Source organism: Polypterus senegalus, chromosome 3 (assembly GCF_016835505.1).
Source record: "Polypterus senegalus isolate Bchr_013 chromosome 3, ASM1683550v1, whole genome shotgun sequence".
Lineage (NCBI taxonomy): Eukaryota > Metazoa > Chordata > Cladistia > Polypteriformes > Polypteridae > Polypterus > Polypterus senegalus.
The window spans coordinates 64,127,328-64,147,007 of NC_053156.1; the positions used below are offsets into that span (position 1 = coordinate 64,127,328).

The 19,680-nt window shown below is 37.3% G+C and overlaps 1 protein-coding gene across 1 annotated transcript in view; it reads right to left on the minus strand.

Moving 5' to 3' along the window:
- Positions 1–19,186, minus strand: part of gpc2 (glypican 2) — a 33,376-nt gene extending 14,190 nt beyond the window's left edge. The window contains exons 1-6 of the mRNA XM_039747366.1: positions 18,870–19,186; positions 11,502–11,660; positions 10,813–10,947; positions 2,481–2,656; positions 1,991–2,071; positions 1,719–1,884 (exon numbers count right to left, since the gene is read on the minus strand). Of these exons, the coding sequence (XP_039603300.1) occupies positions 1,719–1,884; positions 1,991–2,071; positions 2,481–2,656; positions 10,813–10,947; positions 11,502–11,660; positions 18,870–19,026 (874 nt within the window). The 5' untranslated portion in view covers positions 19,027–19,186. The remainder of the gene's footprint in view (positions 1–1,718; positions 1,885–1,990; positions 2,072–2,480; positions 2,657–10,812; positions 10,948–11,501; positions 11,661–18,869) is intronic.
- Between the last annotated feature and the right edge of the window lie 494 nt (positions 19,187–19,680).

Here is a 19,680-nt window from a genome sequence, read left to right on the forward strand (position 1 = left end):
TTTTCAGCATTTTTCCATTGGGTTTTCATTCATATTTTTTGTCTTTTTCAACTCAAGCTGAAAACATAAATAGCATGATAATTTGAAAACTTAAAGAAGTGTGTGATGAAAAAATTATGAATTTATGTTTTATGTGGTGATAACAGGTAAAAGCTGGATACAGGAAGTGAATTTAAAAAGCCATAAAAGTTTCCTAGGCTAAAACAATATTAATTTAGACTGCTAGAACTGTTGTTAGCCTATTGAAGGACCAAAAAAGCACAGGGGCTATACTTCTTCTGTGATAGAGCCATGTAATAGAGACCTGGGGTAGAACGTGGCAGACATGTTTTGACCTAAGTGGCACTTGAAACCAACACACATGCACTAAACACAGAACACCTTTATAGGTGGGGATAATAGGAGAGAGTGCAATGGAATTTATGAGGAGTGGTTTGCAGTAATTTCAAAAATTTCACTCCCTGTCAGTTGAAACTGACACTAACCTCTTCTCCCAAGTGAAAATTCCTTAATCTTGGCATTTTGGTTGCTTACTTTCTGGCTATGACAAGAACCCAGAAGGCAATGATATGCACCCAGTATGAAAGTGACAAGGAAAGAAAGGCATTATAACATTTCCATCAGGATTACAAGCCTTGTTCAAAACCTTTATGTACAACAGGAAATAGAGAATGCAAATGCATGATCACAAATATTTTACTTTCCTGAAGTAAAATGTAGAGTCCTTTTTGTAGTGAAGTCCTATAAATATACAAATTGACCACAAAGCTACTACCTCTTGCTTAAGAAAAGCTGCAACTAAATCACAATCTATGATTTGTTTTTATAAAATACATTTCTCAGTAAGTGTCATTATGTTTATGTAATATGCATAGCAGTCATCAAAGAAAATTATAATCCATATATATAGTGCATTAGTAAAACAATATTCTGATTTACTTAAACTTATGAATAAAGTCACTTGAGGAGAAAAAAAAGGGTTTTTATGGAATATGCGGAGCCTTTATTAATGTTATCTTTTGTTAACTGAAGATGCCAAACCATTACTAACTTTTGGTTATTTTAGCATGCCTAAACAGCTACTATATATTCACACTTTACTATTTTTGCTCTCTTGGTGTGTTGGGGAGGAAGTACCTCAATTTAAATATTAGACAGAGTTTTTAAAATATAATACACTTTCTGATGAAACTCTGAAGTCAGTAAAATAAAGTGCTTATTTATATATTCATAATGAAAGCTGCTAGAGGATTTCAAGTTGAAAAGAAAGCAGCATATATTTGAAATAACAAATTGGACTTCCATGCTTTTAAGATCCTTATTTCATGTTACAACCTCTTCCTCTAAATAAGCATTGTCACAATGAAAATACACTGTTAGTGCTCATTTTTAAGAATGACAGCTATTTAGAAGTACAACACTATAAACTGTTTCAGTCATGTGACTGACAGAATGGTTAAAGCAATACAAAACCCTCTGGAAGAGAATGTAAAATAAAGTATTATTGTTGCACAAATAACAACAAATAACAAAAAAAGCAAGCTCATAAAATGAATGGACTGAAAAACCTGAAACACACGATTTTAGTAAACTGACATATAAAAGCTGGAAATGAGAAAAATCTAATACAAGAAGCTTATGCCCTTAATAATTAAGTAAAAAAAGTCTTAACAGTTGCATTGAATAGGTTAGATCAATGAATTCTCAAATAAACTCACCAATAAAATTGTTCCATTCTACATCCAAGTCTGCCTGATTGGCCAAGCAGCCTTTCATAACATTTTGGCAAAATGAGTGGCACGGTTTAAGGCTGGGCATTCCTCGGCACAATGGGCAGTACGACATGCGCATTAGGGCCCGTCTACACTCAGGAGTAGGGGTAACCTGCAGGTAGCCAATGAAAGAGAGAGAGAAAAGATTTGTTACTGAGCTAGTTACTCCAGATCAATTAAAACAAATTAATAAATAAAAATAAATTACAGCTATATACCTTTGACGCCTTGCTGACAATATCTCTACCAGTTGCCAGGCCTTGTACTAGTGCCCGTGCTGCAATAAAGGATCGAGAGACCTAGAAGTAAATCAGAGGGAAAAAACGTAAGCAAATATCTGCCTAAAAGTACTCACATTTCAAGATATCTAAAGAATTCACAAAAAAAGTTAAAACTAAGTCTTGCAAGCTTTCTGTCAACATCTTGATATTTAGCAGGCTTTGGTCTACAAATTAATTGTTTATTCTAGGAATCTGTAAATAACTACAAATGTGATGCAATAAGCTACGTATTGTTGGAGAAGGTGGGGAGTTCCTCAACAGCTGAAAACATCTTATTAATCATCCAAATGTTTTACATAATCTTAGTGCTTCATTCCACAAGATAATTGCCTATCAACATTTCCTTACTCTTAAATAATTCTTATTTTAAATTCGAAGCCCATTCCCAAACAAATTATTTAACATGCATCATTTTTGCCATCCTTACCTGGATTTTTAGCTTACGGGGAACGTCTCCAAATGGTTTCAGCTGCTCGGAGTGTTTGCTAACGCATTCCAAATACTCATCACTGAATTGGTACTGAGGGTTGACCAAGGTGAACATTCTCTCCACCAAACGAGCCCAGAACTCTGACAACACCTCACTGAGACTGACACTTGCACCTATCAGAAAAAATCTGATCAGAAAGAAAGAAAGAAAGAGACGCAGATAGCAAATAGACCTAGGGATGGGATGCAGCAGGAGCAGGCCAGACAAATGTCATACAAAACTACAACAGAATAAATTGTACCAAAAGAACAGGGGAGCACATGCCATTAGGACTCAACCAAACTGGGAGCATACATCACCAATACTAAAACACACCAGAACCAAACCACACAATATCCATCCAAACTGCAACCCACTAAAACCAAATCTACAATAGAGTCACACAACATTAGGACCAAATCACAACCCACTAGGACCAAATCACAATGGAACCAAGTTACACTGGTGCCATACCACACTAGGTTGCACAAACCTTTAGTTTCCTCAAAGGAACCTTTGAGATTTTTCTATTGTCAAAGGAGAAATAAAAAAGAAAGAAACCAAGGTCACTATGACCCCATTGATTCCAAAGTGATTTTAAATGCTGGGCTGTATCCCCACTGCTGAAATGTGCTGATCTGAATAAAAAGAGAGATTTTAGGAACCACTTGCTTTCTATGGAGTGAGATTGTTATGCTGTTCAAACTGCAGAAGTGAAGTGCTCCTAATTTTCCTGTTTAAAAGCTCAAAAACAAAAAATGATTAAATGAGTGGGAAAGCTTTGACACTGAATTTAACGAACAAGACATCACAGGGCCATGAAAAGTTGGTCAAATATGAATAAATGAAGATCTAATCATATCTAGGGTACAACTAAACAAAACATAACATTCTGAAAACCCCATTAATGCAATTCAGGGTTGTGGGGCATTGGATTCCATCCCAATAGCACTGGCTGAAAGGCAGGAACCAACCATGGACAGAGTTGTCAATCCTTTGCAAATCCCACTAAAACATGCACCCACACAGAATTGATTTAGAGTAACCAATTAATCTAACCCACACATCTTTGAGGGATGTTTCTGGGAGGTCCGTCATGAAACAGCTCACGGATGGCCTGCGAAAGATCGATCTGAGCCAACTCCCCGGGAAGTACAAGGTTTGGTGCTATCTGTTCACACTCTTCAGGAGGGTAATGTGGCCCCTGAAAATGAGCAAGACCCCCTCATCTGCCGTGAGTAAGATGGACACAAAAGCCAACTCGTTCATCCGAAAATGGCTGGGATTGCCACGGTGCCTTTCTGAAACGGGCCTCTTTGGGAAGAACATACTACAGCTCCCACTGCAGTCCATCAGTTTGGGTTACAAGCAAGAAAAGTCCAGGCTGGTGCTCGAGCTAAGGGAATCCACCGACCAGTCAGTGAGGAATGCCAACGCCATGGTTTCCACAGGCCGGAAGTGGAATGCCCAAGCGGAGGTTGACCAAGCCGTCAGCAGGCTGCAACACCAGGAGACCATGGGCAGAGTCCAGGTCGGAAGAGCAGGGCTAGGATGGGGAGAAGCACCACAGTTCTGGTCTAAGGCTAAATGCAAGGAGAGGAAGGAGATGGTGGTGGCAGAGGTGTCAAGGACAGAGGAAGAGAGCTACAAGATCAAGGCCGTGTCGCAGGGCCAACAAGGAGGCTGGACGACCTGGAAGGGAGTCGTCAGCCGGAACATCAGTTGGTCGGATCTGTGGAGGATCCCACAGGCAAGGGTCAGTTTCCTGATTCGTGCAACTTACGACACGCTTCCCTGTCCTCGCAACCTCAACCAGTGGGTTGGGAATGAGGAAAGTTGCGCGCACTGCAACGCGCCAAACGCAAGTCTCCAACATATCTTGTGAGGCTGCAAGATCGCACTTTCCCAGGGGCACTACAGATGGCGCCACAACCAGGTCCTGAGGAAATTGGCGGAGGTGTTGGAGGGGTGTCGACAGGGCAGCACAGGACCACCACTATCAGAGGACTGTACCAGCTTTGTGACGGAAGGGGGGGGCTAAGTTACACCAGGCCAAGAGAGAAGTCGAAGCCTTTTTCCCCCGACCAAGAGTGGAACATGAAGGTTGACCTCAACAAACAGCTGAGGTTCCCCACAGAGATAACAACTACATCTCTCCGCCCTAACATTGTGGTGTGGTCCACCAAAGTAAGATCGGTGCACCTCATTGAGCTGACCGTTCCATCTGAAGGGGAGATAGAGGCCGCCTTCGAGCGCAAGAAGGCCAAGTACTCCGAGCTGGCTGAGGAGTGCAGGGAGGCCGGCTGGAAGACCACCATCTATACCCAGTGGAGGTGGGATGCCGAGGGTATGTGGGGCTGTCAACCACACGCCTCCTGAGGGACGCAGGGGTGACTGGAAGGAATCTAAGAAAGGCCATTAAAGATCTGGCAGAAGAGGCAGAGAAAGGCAGCTTTTGGCTCTGGTTGAGGAAAAAGGACAGGAGCTGTGCAAAGAACAAATAACCCCAATAACAGCTGCAGGGGGTGACAGGGAGACGTCCCTGTCACTGCTCCGCCACCAGGAGACGTTCTAGCGATTAAAGGAGCGAAACGTTGGTGAATGGTGGTTCCTAGCTGAAGACCCTGCAGCTGATCCATGGGCACCGGAGGAGGTGCGACAGGCAGCAATGCCAAGCAGGTTATACCACCTACTTGTACATTGACGGAAGTACCCAGAGAAAACTCAGACACACAGGTGGAAAACAAGCAAATTCCACGCAGACAACAATAAGGAATGTGACAAACTCAGGATGGTGGATCTTTGAAGCAATGGCAGGGATTACTGTGCTATTATGCCACCCTAAAGAAAAATAATCAAAATAAAGAACTCAATATCAAAACAAAACAAACAAACAAAAAAAAACTTTTTCTGGAACTGATACCCTACTGTCTAATGATAGCTAGATAATAAATCAAATAGTATTTAGAGACATTAGCAGTGCAATGTTTTCTAAGAAGAAAACAGCAATATGAAAACATAGGTATGCCTCAATATAAAAAAAGTAAAGTTATTCCATGGCTAAGAAAATAAAAAAAGCTTCAAGACAAAACAGTATGGCTGTGTAGCCTTTATCTGTTATGACAAAAGTGTGACATAGACTACATAAGATAAATATTCTGTCTAACCTTTTCTTTTTTCAGTGTGAGTATATCCTTTACTTTTTTCTTTTTTGTACATACACATTGACACACCTCTTCACTAATCTGTGTGACTCAAAATGCTGTTTAATAGATTTCAATCAGTTTTTGTGATCAACTGATTGGCTAAAGTGGGCAAATTTTTCAGAATTTATATAAAAATGTGTGATGTAATCAATGTGCAACACTTGCTTATGATCTTTTAAATAAATCTAGTTAAGAAAATGCCCATGGTGAGGAAATAATTTTGAGAATTACTGAAAAAAATACACTAACTTTTGTTCCTTTACTTCTTTTCATTATGGTGGGACTTGACTGGTATAATGAATTTACCACCCAGCATATACAAGATTAAAAGAATTATTATTATGATGGAAAAAAAGCTATTGCAAACAAGTTACACTTGGGAACATTCAAAATGTAAGAGGGTTTAATAATCTAGCCTGGAGAATCGTAGACCCTACCTTTAAATATTTAATGTGCAGTTGCCGCTAATAGATGTGCACAGTATTTTTTCCAGGTGTTCAAGATAAATTGCCTTTGGCATGTTAGAGCATTGTTAGAAAAGGAAAAAATGGCAAGTCAGTGTTGGAGTCATTGGTCATATTTACACAAATCCATCCAAACTGCTTTCCTCCATATAATGAGAGTTCACACGGTCTATAGATCATCCAGCTACACTTATGATGTTAAGTCAAAAATAAAGCTAATCTCAGCTGATGGTGGACTTGAAGTTACTTAAATGCAGTCTTGAACAATTAAACTGAGTTCAACTTACACTTGATCTTTTGTACCTTTGACTCTGCTGTGTGTGCTCACAGTTCCTATCTATAATAGAATGTGTCACATAAGATGCCCTTTTCTGTCAGAGATTTCTGAAATGTAAGATTATGTTGAATTTACAATACATTCTACCGATGAATTTTAAAGGTTTAGTTTTAAACATCTTCATGAAGGTGTTGGAACTGATGAGTGGATGCCCAATCTGGATGAAAATCAGTGTTTAGAATTAATTTAAAAAATCTTATCTACAGGTACTGTTTTTTTGTTTATATATATATATATATATATATATATATATATATATATATATATATAAACTGAACCTTTAGTAATCAAATGTTCAATAACAGCACTTCTGTTTTCTTTGAACTACGCATCATATCTCCCTATATCATAACCTCAGCAATCTTATCTTCAAATAAGACTGACTCAGATGAGATTTACTAATTATTTTGTTAAACACTGTCATGGTTAGTAATATGAAGATTGACTATTTTTAACAAAAACATTATTTTTACTATAAGAACACAAAAATCATGTAATATTTTACACAGAAACACTTGCCAACATATTCTAAAACATTTAGACAGGTTATTAATAAAATATGACCTACTTAAGATGGAAAGCAAAAATATGTTTTGTTAATATTAATAAAAAGAAAAGCAATATAACACTTTACAAGCTGAAAGCAGTTATACCATTTATTACTTCTAGTTGTAGAACCATTCTCATTAAATTATACATCAGTGTGGTTGTAAGTAATCATTATAATCAGGTATCCGCAATATGTTTAACAAAACATCCATTAAGGGGGTGAAAAATAATGCTCACAAATGCTTAATACCATATGTAAAATTTAGGACTTACATTTGCATGACTCCTATTTATTTTTTCCCCCATTTAACAGCACTTTGGAGGTATTAATTTTACCATCAAAGATCCTGCAATATCTACCTCTTTTGTTAAGTCATTCCATGAAAATTAGCATAAAGTGATGTTTTTTTGCTTTTGCTCCAGCTGTGCTTCCTAGCTACACCATGTTACCACATTTTGTTTTGAAATGGTCTTATAAAATCAACATGAATTTCACTTGGTCTTGCTACCTTAAGTTATAATGTACAGTTATATGCCTAAACTAAAACTGAGGAATTTGTGGATTGTGCAGCAGTTATTACAGTTCTTGTGATATTTTGAAGAGGTGTGAATGAGCACACAAATTCAGTGACAGCCTCTGTCCAGGCGAGTGCGAGTTTCTTAATGGAGAACCATTTTCACTTGTTACTGTCTTCACTTAATTTACACAAGGAAAACAGGATCATTTTTATTTATCAAAACAGTACAGGGTTTTGGTAACAAGAGACTGAATTGTTAAATTTAACAGGATGCATTCATACAGGGAGATCAACCACTTCTGTTCTTTGGCCACCAAGTCCAAAACTGATTCACATTATTTAACTTAATATTAATCAACTTCAAATTGTATTTTGTTAGTTAATAACCTGTGCTTTTTTGTGTGCAACAACCAAATAACTTGTAAAATATAAATTCCGATTTACCTTTAATCATATAGGGAAAAGGCCCACCCGAAAAATAAGATTTTCTAAAATTATGCTGTCAATGCAGAATTAACAGCATTCCAAAATTATAGCAACAAAAGCGATGCTGCTTTTGCTATTGCTTTCAGTACCTGATTGGCTGGCTGCTCTTCATTTCTTCATGTCATGGGCTTTTTTGTCATTATATACTTTAAGTTATTAGACTTGGGTAGACATTTTAATTAAAATGATATAAACCATCACATATTCTACTCATCTCCACAATTTCTAAAGCTAGTTTTTCATCACTGGATGGCATAGAATTAATGGCCATATGATTCCACTAGACTATGAACAGATATGTATGACATCTTAGAAGAAAAGGGGCAAAATTCAAGATATATTGCTAGTAATGAATGTACAAACTGTCAAGAGCTGCCCTGAGATATAACCATTTTATACGATAAAGTGCAAACAGGCATGACGTTTTATGCGTGCAGTCAAATTACAATCAAATTTGTATATATGAGCATTACAAATGAAAGAATAGATCCTAGAAAGAAATATGTACTTTTAACAAGTAGCTATATTTTACAAATGAATTATACTCCAAATAAGAATCATTCCTGACAGACTCTGTTATAAGACAATGAGGTTAACCTGTAAACTTTTTGAAGTTTAACAAAAACATTTTTGAAGGTTTTCAGCATCATCAATCATTACAGAATCAGTACAAATAAATGGGTTGTGTGCATAACTCACCCCTTAAAAAAAAAGTACACTAGTAACAATGATATACAGTGCATCCAGAAAGTATTCACAGCGCATCACTTTTTCCACATTTTGTTACGTTACAACCTTATTCCAAAATGGATTAAATTCTTTTTTTTCCTCAGAATTCTACACACAACACCCCATAATGACAACATGAAAAAGGTTTACTTGAGGTTTTTGCAAATTTATTAAAAATAAAAAAACTGAGAAATCACATGTACATAAGTATTCACAGCGTTTGCCATGAAGCTCAAAATTGAGCTCAGGTGCATCCTGTTTCCCCTGATCATCCTTGAGCTGTTTCTGCAGCTTAATTGGAGTCCACCTGTGGTAAATTCAGTTAATTGGACATGATTTGGAAAGGCACACACCTGTCTATGTAAGGTCCCACAGTTGACAGTTCATGTCAAAGGAAGAAGTCAAAGGAAATGTCTATAGACCTCCGAGACAGGATTGTATCGAGGCACAAATCTGGGGAAATTTCTGCTGCTTTAAAGGTCCCAGTGAGCACAGTGGCCTCCATCATCCGTAAGTGGAAGAAGTTCGAAACCACCAGGACTCTTCCTAGAGCTGGTCGGCCATCTAAACTGAGAGATTGGAGGAGAAGGGCCTTAGTCAGGGAGCTGACCAAGAATCCGATGGTCACTCTGTCAGAGCTCCAGAGGTCCTTTGTGGAGAGAGGAGAGCCTTCCAGAAGGACAACCATCTCTGCAGCAATCCACCAATCAGGCCTGTATGGTAAAGAGGCCAGACAGAAGCCACTCCTTAGTAAAAGGCACATGGCAACCCGCCTGGAGTTTGCCAAATGGCACCTGAAGGACTCTCAGACCATGAGAAACAAAATTCTTTGGTTTGATGAGACAAAGATTGAGCTCTTTGGTGTGAATGCCAGGCGTCACGTTTGAAGGAAACCAGGCACCGCTCATCACCAGGTCAATACCATCCCTACAGTGAAGCATGGTGGTGCCAGCATCATGCTGTGGGGATGTTTTTCAACGGCAGGAACTGGGAGATTAGTCTGGATAAAGGGAAAGATGACTGCAGCAATGTACAGAGACAACCTGGATGAAAACCTGCTCCAGAGCTCTCTTGACCTCAGACTGGGGCGACGGTTCATCTTTCAGCAGGACAACAACCCTAAGCACACAGCCAAGATATCAAAGGAGTGGCTTCAGGACAACTCTGTGAATGTCCTTGAGTGGCCCAGCCAGAGCTCAGACTTGAATCCGATTGAATATCTCTGGAGTGATCTTAAAATGGCTGTGCACCGATGCTTCACATCCAACCTGATTAAGCTCGAGAGGTGCCACAAAGAGGAATGGGAGAAATTGGCCAAGGATAGGTATGCCAAGCTTGTGGCATCATATTCAAAAAGACTTGAGGCTGTAATTGCTGCTAAAGGTGCATCGACAAAGTATTGAGCAAAGGCTGTGAATACTTATGTACATGTGATTTCTCAGTTTTTTTTTTGTTATTTTTAATAAATTTGTAAGGCTGTAACATAACAAAATGTGGAAAAAGTGATGTGCTGTAAATACTTTCCGGATGCACTGTATCTGACTACCATTTCTCATGTGCTAGATTACCAAACAACAGCCACATGTAGTCAAGAAAAAAACAAGTATACACAAATTTACCAAATTTCTTTTTTTTTTTTTTAAAAAAAAATAGGTGTAGTGGCATTTCCTTATTACCAACTAATGAAGAGCAGCATTTGGTTCCAGTTATGTTCCTAATTGATATGGAAACAAAATGGGTCCAATTTTTTTCTTAGATGGTTTCTGCAGTCAGCTGAGGTTTGATTATCTAATGTTCCAACTTAGTGAGGAAAAAAAATGTTGTTAATTATGCTGATATGTAAAACCAATGACCTAAATGTGGGTGGACTTCCTTTTCACATGAATATACTTCTTCACTTTGACGGGCATTCATTTAAATAAAATGTTTTAACATCTGGATTCATTAGACTTAATACATTCCTCAGGGTTCCACAGTAAAAGACGCAAAAAGCAAGCTTACCAGAATAATATCGACGAAGCTCTGTATACAAGTCCTGGAAGACACGTGCATTCTGTGCGTACAACCTCCCATAGGTCTTTGTGAACATCTGCTTCATAGACTTCTCTGCCACATCAAACAGCTCCCGGAAAAATTCTGCAGGATGAAACAACATATGTTTGCAAATATAGACCGTGGATTGCAAATGTAGACTTTGTGGATTAAGTATAGCCTTCAGAATTCAGATAACTTCAGACACTACATCAGAAGATAGTGGCCACAAATAAGACTGAAGGTTCAAACATTAATTGTTTATAAAAAAGAATTTTGTCCATATTTAAGAGGGAGTTGTGGCTTCAGTTACATTTTTTTCCCTTTAAAAGCATTTCAGTGTGGGGATTCCATTCACTTTTGTTTTAAGACCTCCAGGAAGACGTTTTCAGACAAAACAGTCCCATCACCACCATCTGTGAGATCACAGCTGTGTAACCTGACTGAAATAGTATACAATTATTGCTCAAGACCAAATGTGAAGAAATGGCACACTTAAAACAAGGGTGCAGGCACATATTTTGGGAAAGTCTGGATAAAACCAAGCTCAACAGAATAGACTGAAAGTATCGTGATCCACATCACTAAAGAGTGCATTCTTTATGTCTCAACTTATTTATGTAACCAGTTTTGGCACAAAAGGTAGCTCAGAGACTTACCATCAAATTTGCGATGCCGCTGTGTAAATGTTGAGAGGAGAAACTGGCTAGTTTCATCCACTGCTCCCCGGAAGTCAGCTTCACTCTGTCGAGATAACCAGTCTTCCATCTCAATGGTGCAGCAAGTGTAGTCCTGCGGACAAAACCGCAGATGTTCCCCTAGATATTAAGAAATTAAAAAATATTATGCTGCAAGGACAGTGTGCCATTTATAAAAACCCTATCACTACCAAAGTAACAGAGTGCTACCTGAGGACTAATACCAAAGTAAAAAGTAATGAAATCTCCTCACTTTATCTTATGCTCACAAACCAAAAGTGCTTTTAATGCATACAAGTGGAGAAAGAAAAAATAAAAATGACCAATCAAAAGAAACACTTCATACCAGGAACAACACTTGGTTCATCCCGACAGTACTGCACTACCCACTTTACATATCCTGATAAAACAACCACAGCTCTCACCCTACACCACTTCAACAACAAATTTGCCATCTGCTCCCCACACCCTTGGGACAGTCCAACTCCTGCACTATAATTGCAAATCAATCAATTTCAAACAGAAATGTTGTGCTCCAACAGAGGTCACAGCAGCTCTGCCCAGGGGTGGGGTGATGGGAGGCATGTGCCGCTTTTTCCACAGCAGTGCTGCCGTTGTGCCAAAACCACCAACAAGCCAAATATAACTGTATTCATAATCCAAGTACAGTATAGAAATCCTTGTTGATGTGAAGTTGTGGAAAATGGGTATTATGAAAACAATACACAACAGAGCAGAGATCTGTCCTATGCAATTACGTACAATTTCTATAAAATTTCCATCAAACCAGTGTCCATACTAACAGTGTTCTTCTTTTGTATTAATTATTTAGGAATTAAAGGAAAAGGGTAGAAATTAATACAAAGAGTATTTTAGTTGTTAGAATACTGGCCTGGACAATTTTTTATACAATAAGCAAATAGGCACAATGGGCCTTAAGATCTTCCTTGCAAAAATGTATTATTAAAAATGGCACTCTATGTCCCCCTGAAGCCTGACAGATCATAGTAATTGTTTGTACACACAGGTTCAATAATACACTATAAATGTTTTACAGGAATATATCAGAAGTGCGTATGACTTGGTAAATCAATGAGCCAAAATCTGAAAAGTCTGGCATCCCAGGCAGGTTTCCTACATTATTACTTGCAGTGTGACTTTAAACAGGTACTTGGTCTGCTGTTCACTTCTAATATCCATGTGCTACATTAATCACAAACTACTGTTCATTCAACATCTGTAAAATGCCTAACGATCTGATTTCAATGGTCATTTTCATTATCAAGTCATATTATCTGGTATGCATGGCAGTAATAAACCTCAACTTTCCAGCAATTATTTGGGTACCATAGAATCCAAGAAATGAGGTTGTAAGGACCCAAACAGCACATCCCTGGGGACTCCCAGTTTCATCTGGTATGACAGAAGAATATATGTGCTGTGTGCCAATGAGAGTATGGGGACATTTATTCTCAAAAACAAAAAATAAGAATTTGGTGAATCAGTATGACTAATGACTGCCGAGAGCCAAAAAGATGACTGGCAAGGACAGCATATCTCTACATGACAAGTGATCGTCTATTTAGTGGACACAAACCTTGTTAGTAGTGCTCTCTGTCTAATATGTGTATGTGGGTATTGAATAAATGTAACACCATTTCAGGTTCTACCATTTGTTCATATTATAGATGGCAAGGGCTGTCAGTATATAGGTATTTTACTGCTTCCTAAGCCAAATGAGCATTCATCTTTAAGAAAATACTTCAAAAGCCAGGGAATAAAAAAGCCACACATAAGAGAGATAGATGTAAATGTAAAAAAAAAGTTATTCTCCTACTGCATACACAGTATATGATTCTTTAGTCATTTAATTAATCAGTTTGCTAGTTCCTAGGTGTTTACTCATAAAACAAAAAACACACAGCTTCCCTTAAAGTATCTTTGTGAAAATACATTAAATTGCCAATAACAAATGCCAAGGTAATTTTAAATAACATTCACCAATAGTAGTACATTTGTGACAGCCTTTGCAAGTGCTGACAAAATGTGGTATGATCATTTCTATAGCCAAATAGCCCGATCAAAGATGCTTTCCTCCTGTGCTTCAATATTTCAACAAAACAAGCTCAGACTGGTACCAACAGAAAACAATGACTGTAGAGTACCTCACAGTCAACCAAAATGCAGCCATTGCTCTACAGAACCAGTAACTATGTTTAATCCATTTTCAGAGTAATATCTAAATGCTTTGACAAGAGTGGCATATACCAGTAATGATAATTAAGCTTTTTTGATTTTATAGATATGAGAAGTAAATACCAGACAGTTAGACTAACTGCAATTATTTAAATGTTAAATCTGATCAAATGTAAAAAATAATGTCATTAAACAGTAAAACAATGCATGTAAATGTATCCAACTTATCTAATCAAATTCTAATCAAATTTCTGTCACAAGGGCCCGAAAACAATCTTGGCATCACAAGGCAAGAAACAATCCTGGATAGTTTGCCAATCCATCACAGGGCCCACTCAAGTGCACATGCACACTCACATTGAGCCAATGAGAGCAAAACCATATATCCAGTGGAAAAACCCGCACATCCACAGGAAGTATACACAAACTCCAAACAGAGGTGCGAGACCCAGCCCGAGGACAACTCTAAAAACGACATCAACAAACCACCCACCAACTAGTGGCAAAATTTATGAACACTACTGTAATATAAAAACACCAAATTTATTTAAATAATGTACAATAAAAAATGTTAAACTGTAAAAAATGCATTTCTTTGAAATGCTGGCAGAAAGCTTGAGGTTTGCCAAAAATCGATAAGAATCTATTAAAGTTTCCAGGACTTAATGAAAGAAAATACAAGCATTAATACTACAGGTTGGTATTGCATTATGTGTCAGTTAACTGGCTTCTCTCCTAGTCTAAAAACCTACTGGGTTTTGTCCGCCCACTCACTTGCTCTTTTTAACACTAAGTGCTTGTTCAGTCTAGTTTATTAATGGTGAAAGCAAAACTGATTCTCACATATACTGTTTGCTAAACAGTCTTGTTGGTGTATATGGAAGGAGAACTTTAAATAACTACATATTTTTTCTTCCAACACATCTCTGTAGTATTTGATATAACTTTCTTAACAAAGCTATTTAAAATTGACCTGACTAATAAGAAAAATGCTTACACTTTGCTTTAAATCTGCAAATTTCAATATTTCATTAAACAACTAATACTCGACTGTTTATTAAAAGATAGAGGTGACAACACTAGCAGACAAATTTTTTTATCTTATTTATTAGGATTTTTTTTTCCTCCCTAAAGCAGTGGAAGTATGTCAGAGAATACCAAGATTTATAACAAAATACAAAAAAAGAAATGTACTGTAGATGTCTACTGTATGCTTTAATAAGAGGTAATTATTCCTCATGAAATGCTAGTGAGAGAAATGAGAAGCCTTATGACAAAAATGCAGACTATAACAATAAATGCATCTTTTAAAAACATTGCAAGATTGAATAACCTGGACAGATGTTGACATCAGAAATATAAGAAAAAATAAGCAGTGATCAGCATTTAGTCAGCCAGAAAAATAAAAAATATATCCCTATGCGAGACCCAGTCTTATAAATGATGACTGCAGTTCATTTCCTCTTACACAGTGACCTACACCAATGTAAATCAATAATGCAAGACCAATACAGTTCCTAAACTGAATAGGTCTTGACCTAAGATCATTTTAAATTTGTCTTAGATCAGAGATGATAAAGTTACAGATTTTAAATGCATCTCTGGCTAACCATGAACATTAAAAGGGAAACTCAATTTGTCTGGGTTTAAACTGCATGAGTATCTATAATGTCCTGGTGAAGAAAGTACTTCCAAATTGGACGATACAACTCTCAATGCAAGGAAGTACATTAAATACGTTGTTTGTCTAGGTTTATCAACCTACTGAAATATTTCATCCCATTAAAGCTAGTTGAACGTAATCTCTGGTACCGGTATTTCAAAGAGTGAAGGCAGAACAGCACTACTGGATTTGTAAGCCATGGAGAATGGAAAACTATTAATTCACAAGCAACATTTTATAGCCTGTAATTTCTGGTCTCACCGTACTTTACAAATAAGCAGCAAGACCCATGTCTGCCAAACCTTTGGTAACCAAGACTGAAACGTTGATACACAGTACATCTAGACATTTTATATCAAAAAATTATCTCAGTGTTACCCTACTGGAAGTCTCTTTGAGTCCGTCCTGTCCCTATATAAAATGCTCCTAGTGATTATTGAGCCTAACTGATTTCAGCTATCACATAAACATGTTATAAAGTGAAAGTGATCAATCATATATACTGGGAAATAACAAATGTACAGTTATCCACATAATAAGGTAGAACTAAACACAATGTTAATGGTGTGTTCAAAGTAGGCCGTTAACACTCAAAATGCCTCTGCAGTACACTGGTCAATGTTCATGATAGATTTGACAACTGATGAGAATATTTTATTCGATTTTAGCTGCAAATTAGCATTCACCTATTATTTTTAATGTGCCAAATCCTTCAAGAAAAAAAATATGTGAAGTCCTAATGAGATAACTGATCAGAGGCAAAATATTACAATTAAAACCAAGACAAGTTACAGTTAACACAGCATAATATTCTCTCCTGATTCTTAGAGTCTTAACGTACAGCACTAATTCACTGCACCACACCGCAAGTTGGAAAAGGAATGACACAGAAAGAAAATCCCAATAAATCTGAGGACAACCACAGCATGTGAACATTATAAAATTAGACAGATGATTTGACAAATGTGAGTTGAGATTACACAATTTCAAGAGGGCAGATGAAGTCTCCATGCAACAATGGATATCAATTTCTGTAATAACTAAGGCAGCACAACAACATCATCACATATAAGTAAATCATATTAAATATACAGGTATAGACAGACATGTATCAACCAGCAGTGAAACTACTGCAGACTACTCAATATGGGAAAGCATTTAAGATTTGTTTTTTGGTGAGTGGGGGGAGGGGGGTGAGTTAACAGTGTAAAATATAAATGTTAATCTCCAATACAAACAACTATTGAATGGATGTTTTACTCACTTTATTTTTGATAAAATCAGAATTTAAACACGGCAAAAAAGTAAAAAATGTTACAGTAATAATTACAAAAGCATTACTGACCAACACCTTTCCATACTTTAACTGAGGGTGTAGAGGTTATCAAAATTACTACTTTGTTTTGATCTGCTTTTAAACTCTTTCTCAGATAGATTATTTAAAAACTGTTTTCCTTAAAAATGAGTCCTAGCTTTTATTACAGTGTCAATATTAAACAGTGACACCACAAAAGCATAAACTGAAGCAAATAAAGAACATTCAAACTATAATTCAAACCAACTAAATTAACAAAAAAAAATCTACATACAACACAAATTAAATAAAATGAGACTGGCATTCATAACTGGTTTTGGTCCACTCAATTATAGAACTGGTTCACATACTCATTAACTTTTATATATTTTATCAGTTAACAAATATGAGCAATCAGTATTGATCTGAATCCTTAAATACAAAAATACACCGATATGTCTTAGAAAAGTAAACTTCACACTGTCTGCTCCTTTGAACAGAGAAACATTTAAATACAGGTATAAACATGTCACAGACGAGAAAAAACATGTAAACCTTAAGAACCAGCGGCTGGGTTAAACACAATGAACATCAAAAGCATATTAATTGTTTTCAGCCAGTTGACTATCTGATTTTTAGACCAGGAAGTTAACAGATGTATAGTAAAATGTCTTATTTTATTAAAGCAGCATTTAAGGTAATACATGCCGGTGGTGCTACATAGGTTAAAATGAGGTCAATCAATGAACTCACTGTATTTTAGGAAATATTACAGGTAGGCATCAGGTTTGATTATTCCTCAATCCAACTCAGTTATCAAAATTATACTTATCAAAAGTATAATATCCACTATTCCCTTGGTGACCATCCTTTATCCACAAATATACTTATTTAGTCAACAGAATTTAAGACTGTGACTCACAAGAGTAGTCCTAAAGATAACCAGAAAAAGAAAAGCACTGTACTAAGAGAGGAAGAGAGGTTAGGAGCAAGCATTGTGCTATTTTTTTCTGAAACTGGAGTAGAAGGCAGAGATCCAGAAACAATACAGAGAAAAACAAAGAGGGACTATTCCATGTTATACTAAAAAAGAATACTTTCAAAAATAATCTCAGGTAGGAAATAAACAACAAAATAATGAGAAAATAACTTGTAAGGCACAAGTAAAAAGTATTGCCTGGAGATATCAGCTGTGAAAAAGATGACTACACTAATCCATTTTTTGAAAAGGAACTGACAAAAAAAACATAAAACCTGCCTTTATCTGAAGCCTGGAATTTAAAGAGCTTCATGCAAACATATTAAGAATGACCTCCTGAGATTATTTTATTTTTCACATATGAAGTGTGACTTTAAGGCAGCGATAGGGTGAACATTGATTAAAACAATGTCTATATATATATATATATATATATATATATATAATGACATAAATCTATGACTAGTATTTACAGTGTTTATAAGTTTAAAGAAATACTGCTACAAAACCCTATCTTTCTTTGATTCACTATAATTGTTGACAATTCACCAAAAAATACGTATACAATGGAAATCAAAAAGCTCACCAAAAGAAGACAACCCAACCAAAATAAAATCAAACGCACACAATGACAAGGCGGCGAACCCAGTTGTTGCACTCCTGTCATATGGCCTGTGGACTACTGTTGTGCCCCACCGACCCATAATGTTATTAGTGGGTCAGATGACATGACTGTACATGCATGCCCCGATAGAACAATACCTAACCAAACAATGGCTATCAGCAGGACCATACCGAATCCCACTTTGTGGGAGGGGTCGATGTGAGTGATGATGACTGCATACCTACTCGATCATTTCGTGCTGCAGTCAGGCACTTCCGCGAGGCATCCACGAATCGGACACGCGTGGATGCTCACGCCTCGTCTCACAGATTTCAAACACACCCACTGTATTCTTTCAAGCGGAGCCCTTAGAGCGTTTTAAAGAAAAAGGTTGGAAAAAGAAAAATGATGCATCAATCACTTGTCCTACAGCTTGTGTCGACGGAGAGTGAAATGGGGGGTGAAGTATGAGTTGAATCTCGTATACACAACGCAAACCTAGGTTTACATTCGCATTCTTTGTCAAAAACTACACGGTTAATCGTCCCGCACATACTTGTCCCTGAAATGGTCAACGGTCCCTCGACTTTTACCTGACATCTGCGTCTGAGGCGCAGTACTGGGGTCGAAGCCCTTCGCTCCATATACCTGGCGCACCTCGCTACAGCTGCGGGACCTTGTGTCCCCCAGACAAAGAGCGATAAACTGGGCGAGCAGCCAAAGCCCGCTCGAGAACCAAGAAATCTTCATTAGGGAGTCGACCTTACTCAGCCGAGTTGGACCGAGCGCTAGCCACCTTCTGTTTTCCTTTCACAAAAGACACAACGCCGTCCGTCCAAGAAAGACCAGAACACTGCCGGCAGATCTGGGCGATTGAATGAGTGAAGTGAGTCGGTCCACTCTCCAGACAATGAGAAGATGTGTGGTATGGCATGCGCACGCGCGGTCCTAGTGCCTGCCGAAACTTGTGACTTGTGTGCACTCTGCAGGGTCCAATTACACCGTTGTTAATGGGAAATAATGCACATTTTTTGTAAAAAAAAATATATATATATATTTCACTAATCTATCTCTTTCTGTCTAAAATAAACATAAATCATTTCACATCTTCTTTTGCACATGCGATCTGGTTAAGAAAGATATTAGTAGCCCCTCAAAACCCCAAAAAGAATGAAATGGAGAAATAAACGATAGTTCCACCATGAACAACATATTAAAAGTTTAGAACGAGCAAAAATATTTTTTTCCTTTTAAATATGCAAAGATTTGCCCCTTTTCTACATGTTATATAGTAAAACACAATTAGAAAACGAAATCAGCAAGATTGTTCTTGAGCAAACATAATAAGCATACTCTTAATAAGATGTGCAGTTACTTGTAGAGCAATTGTATGACAAAGAACCA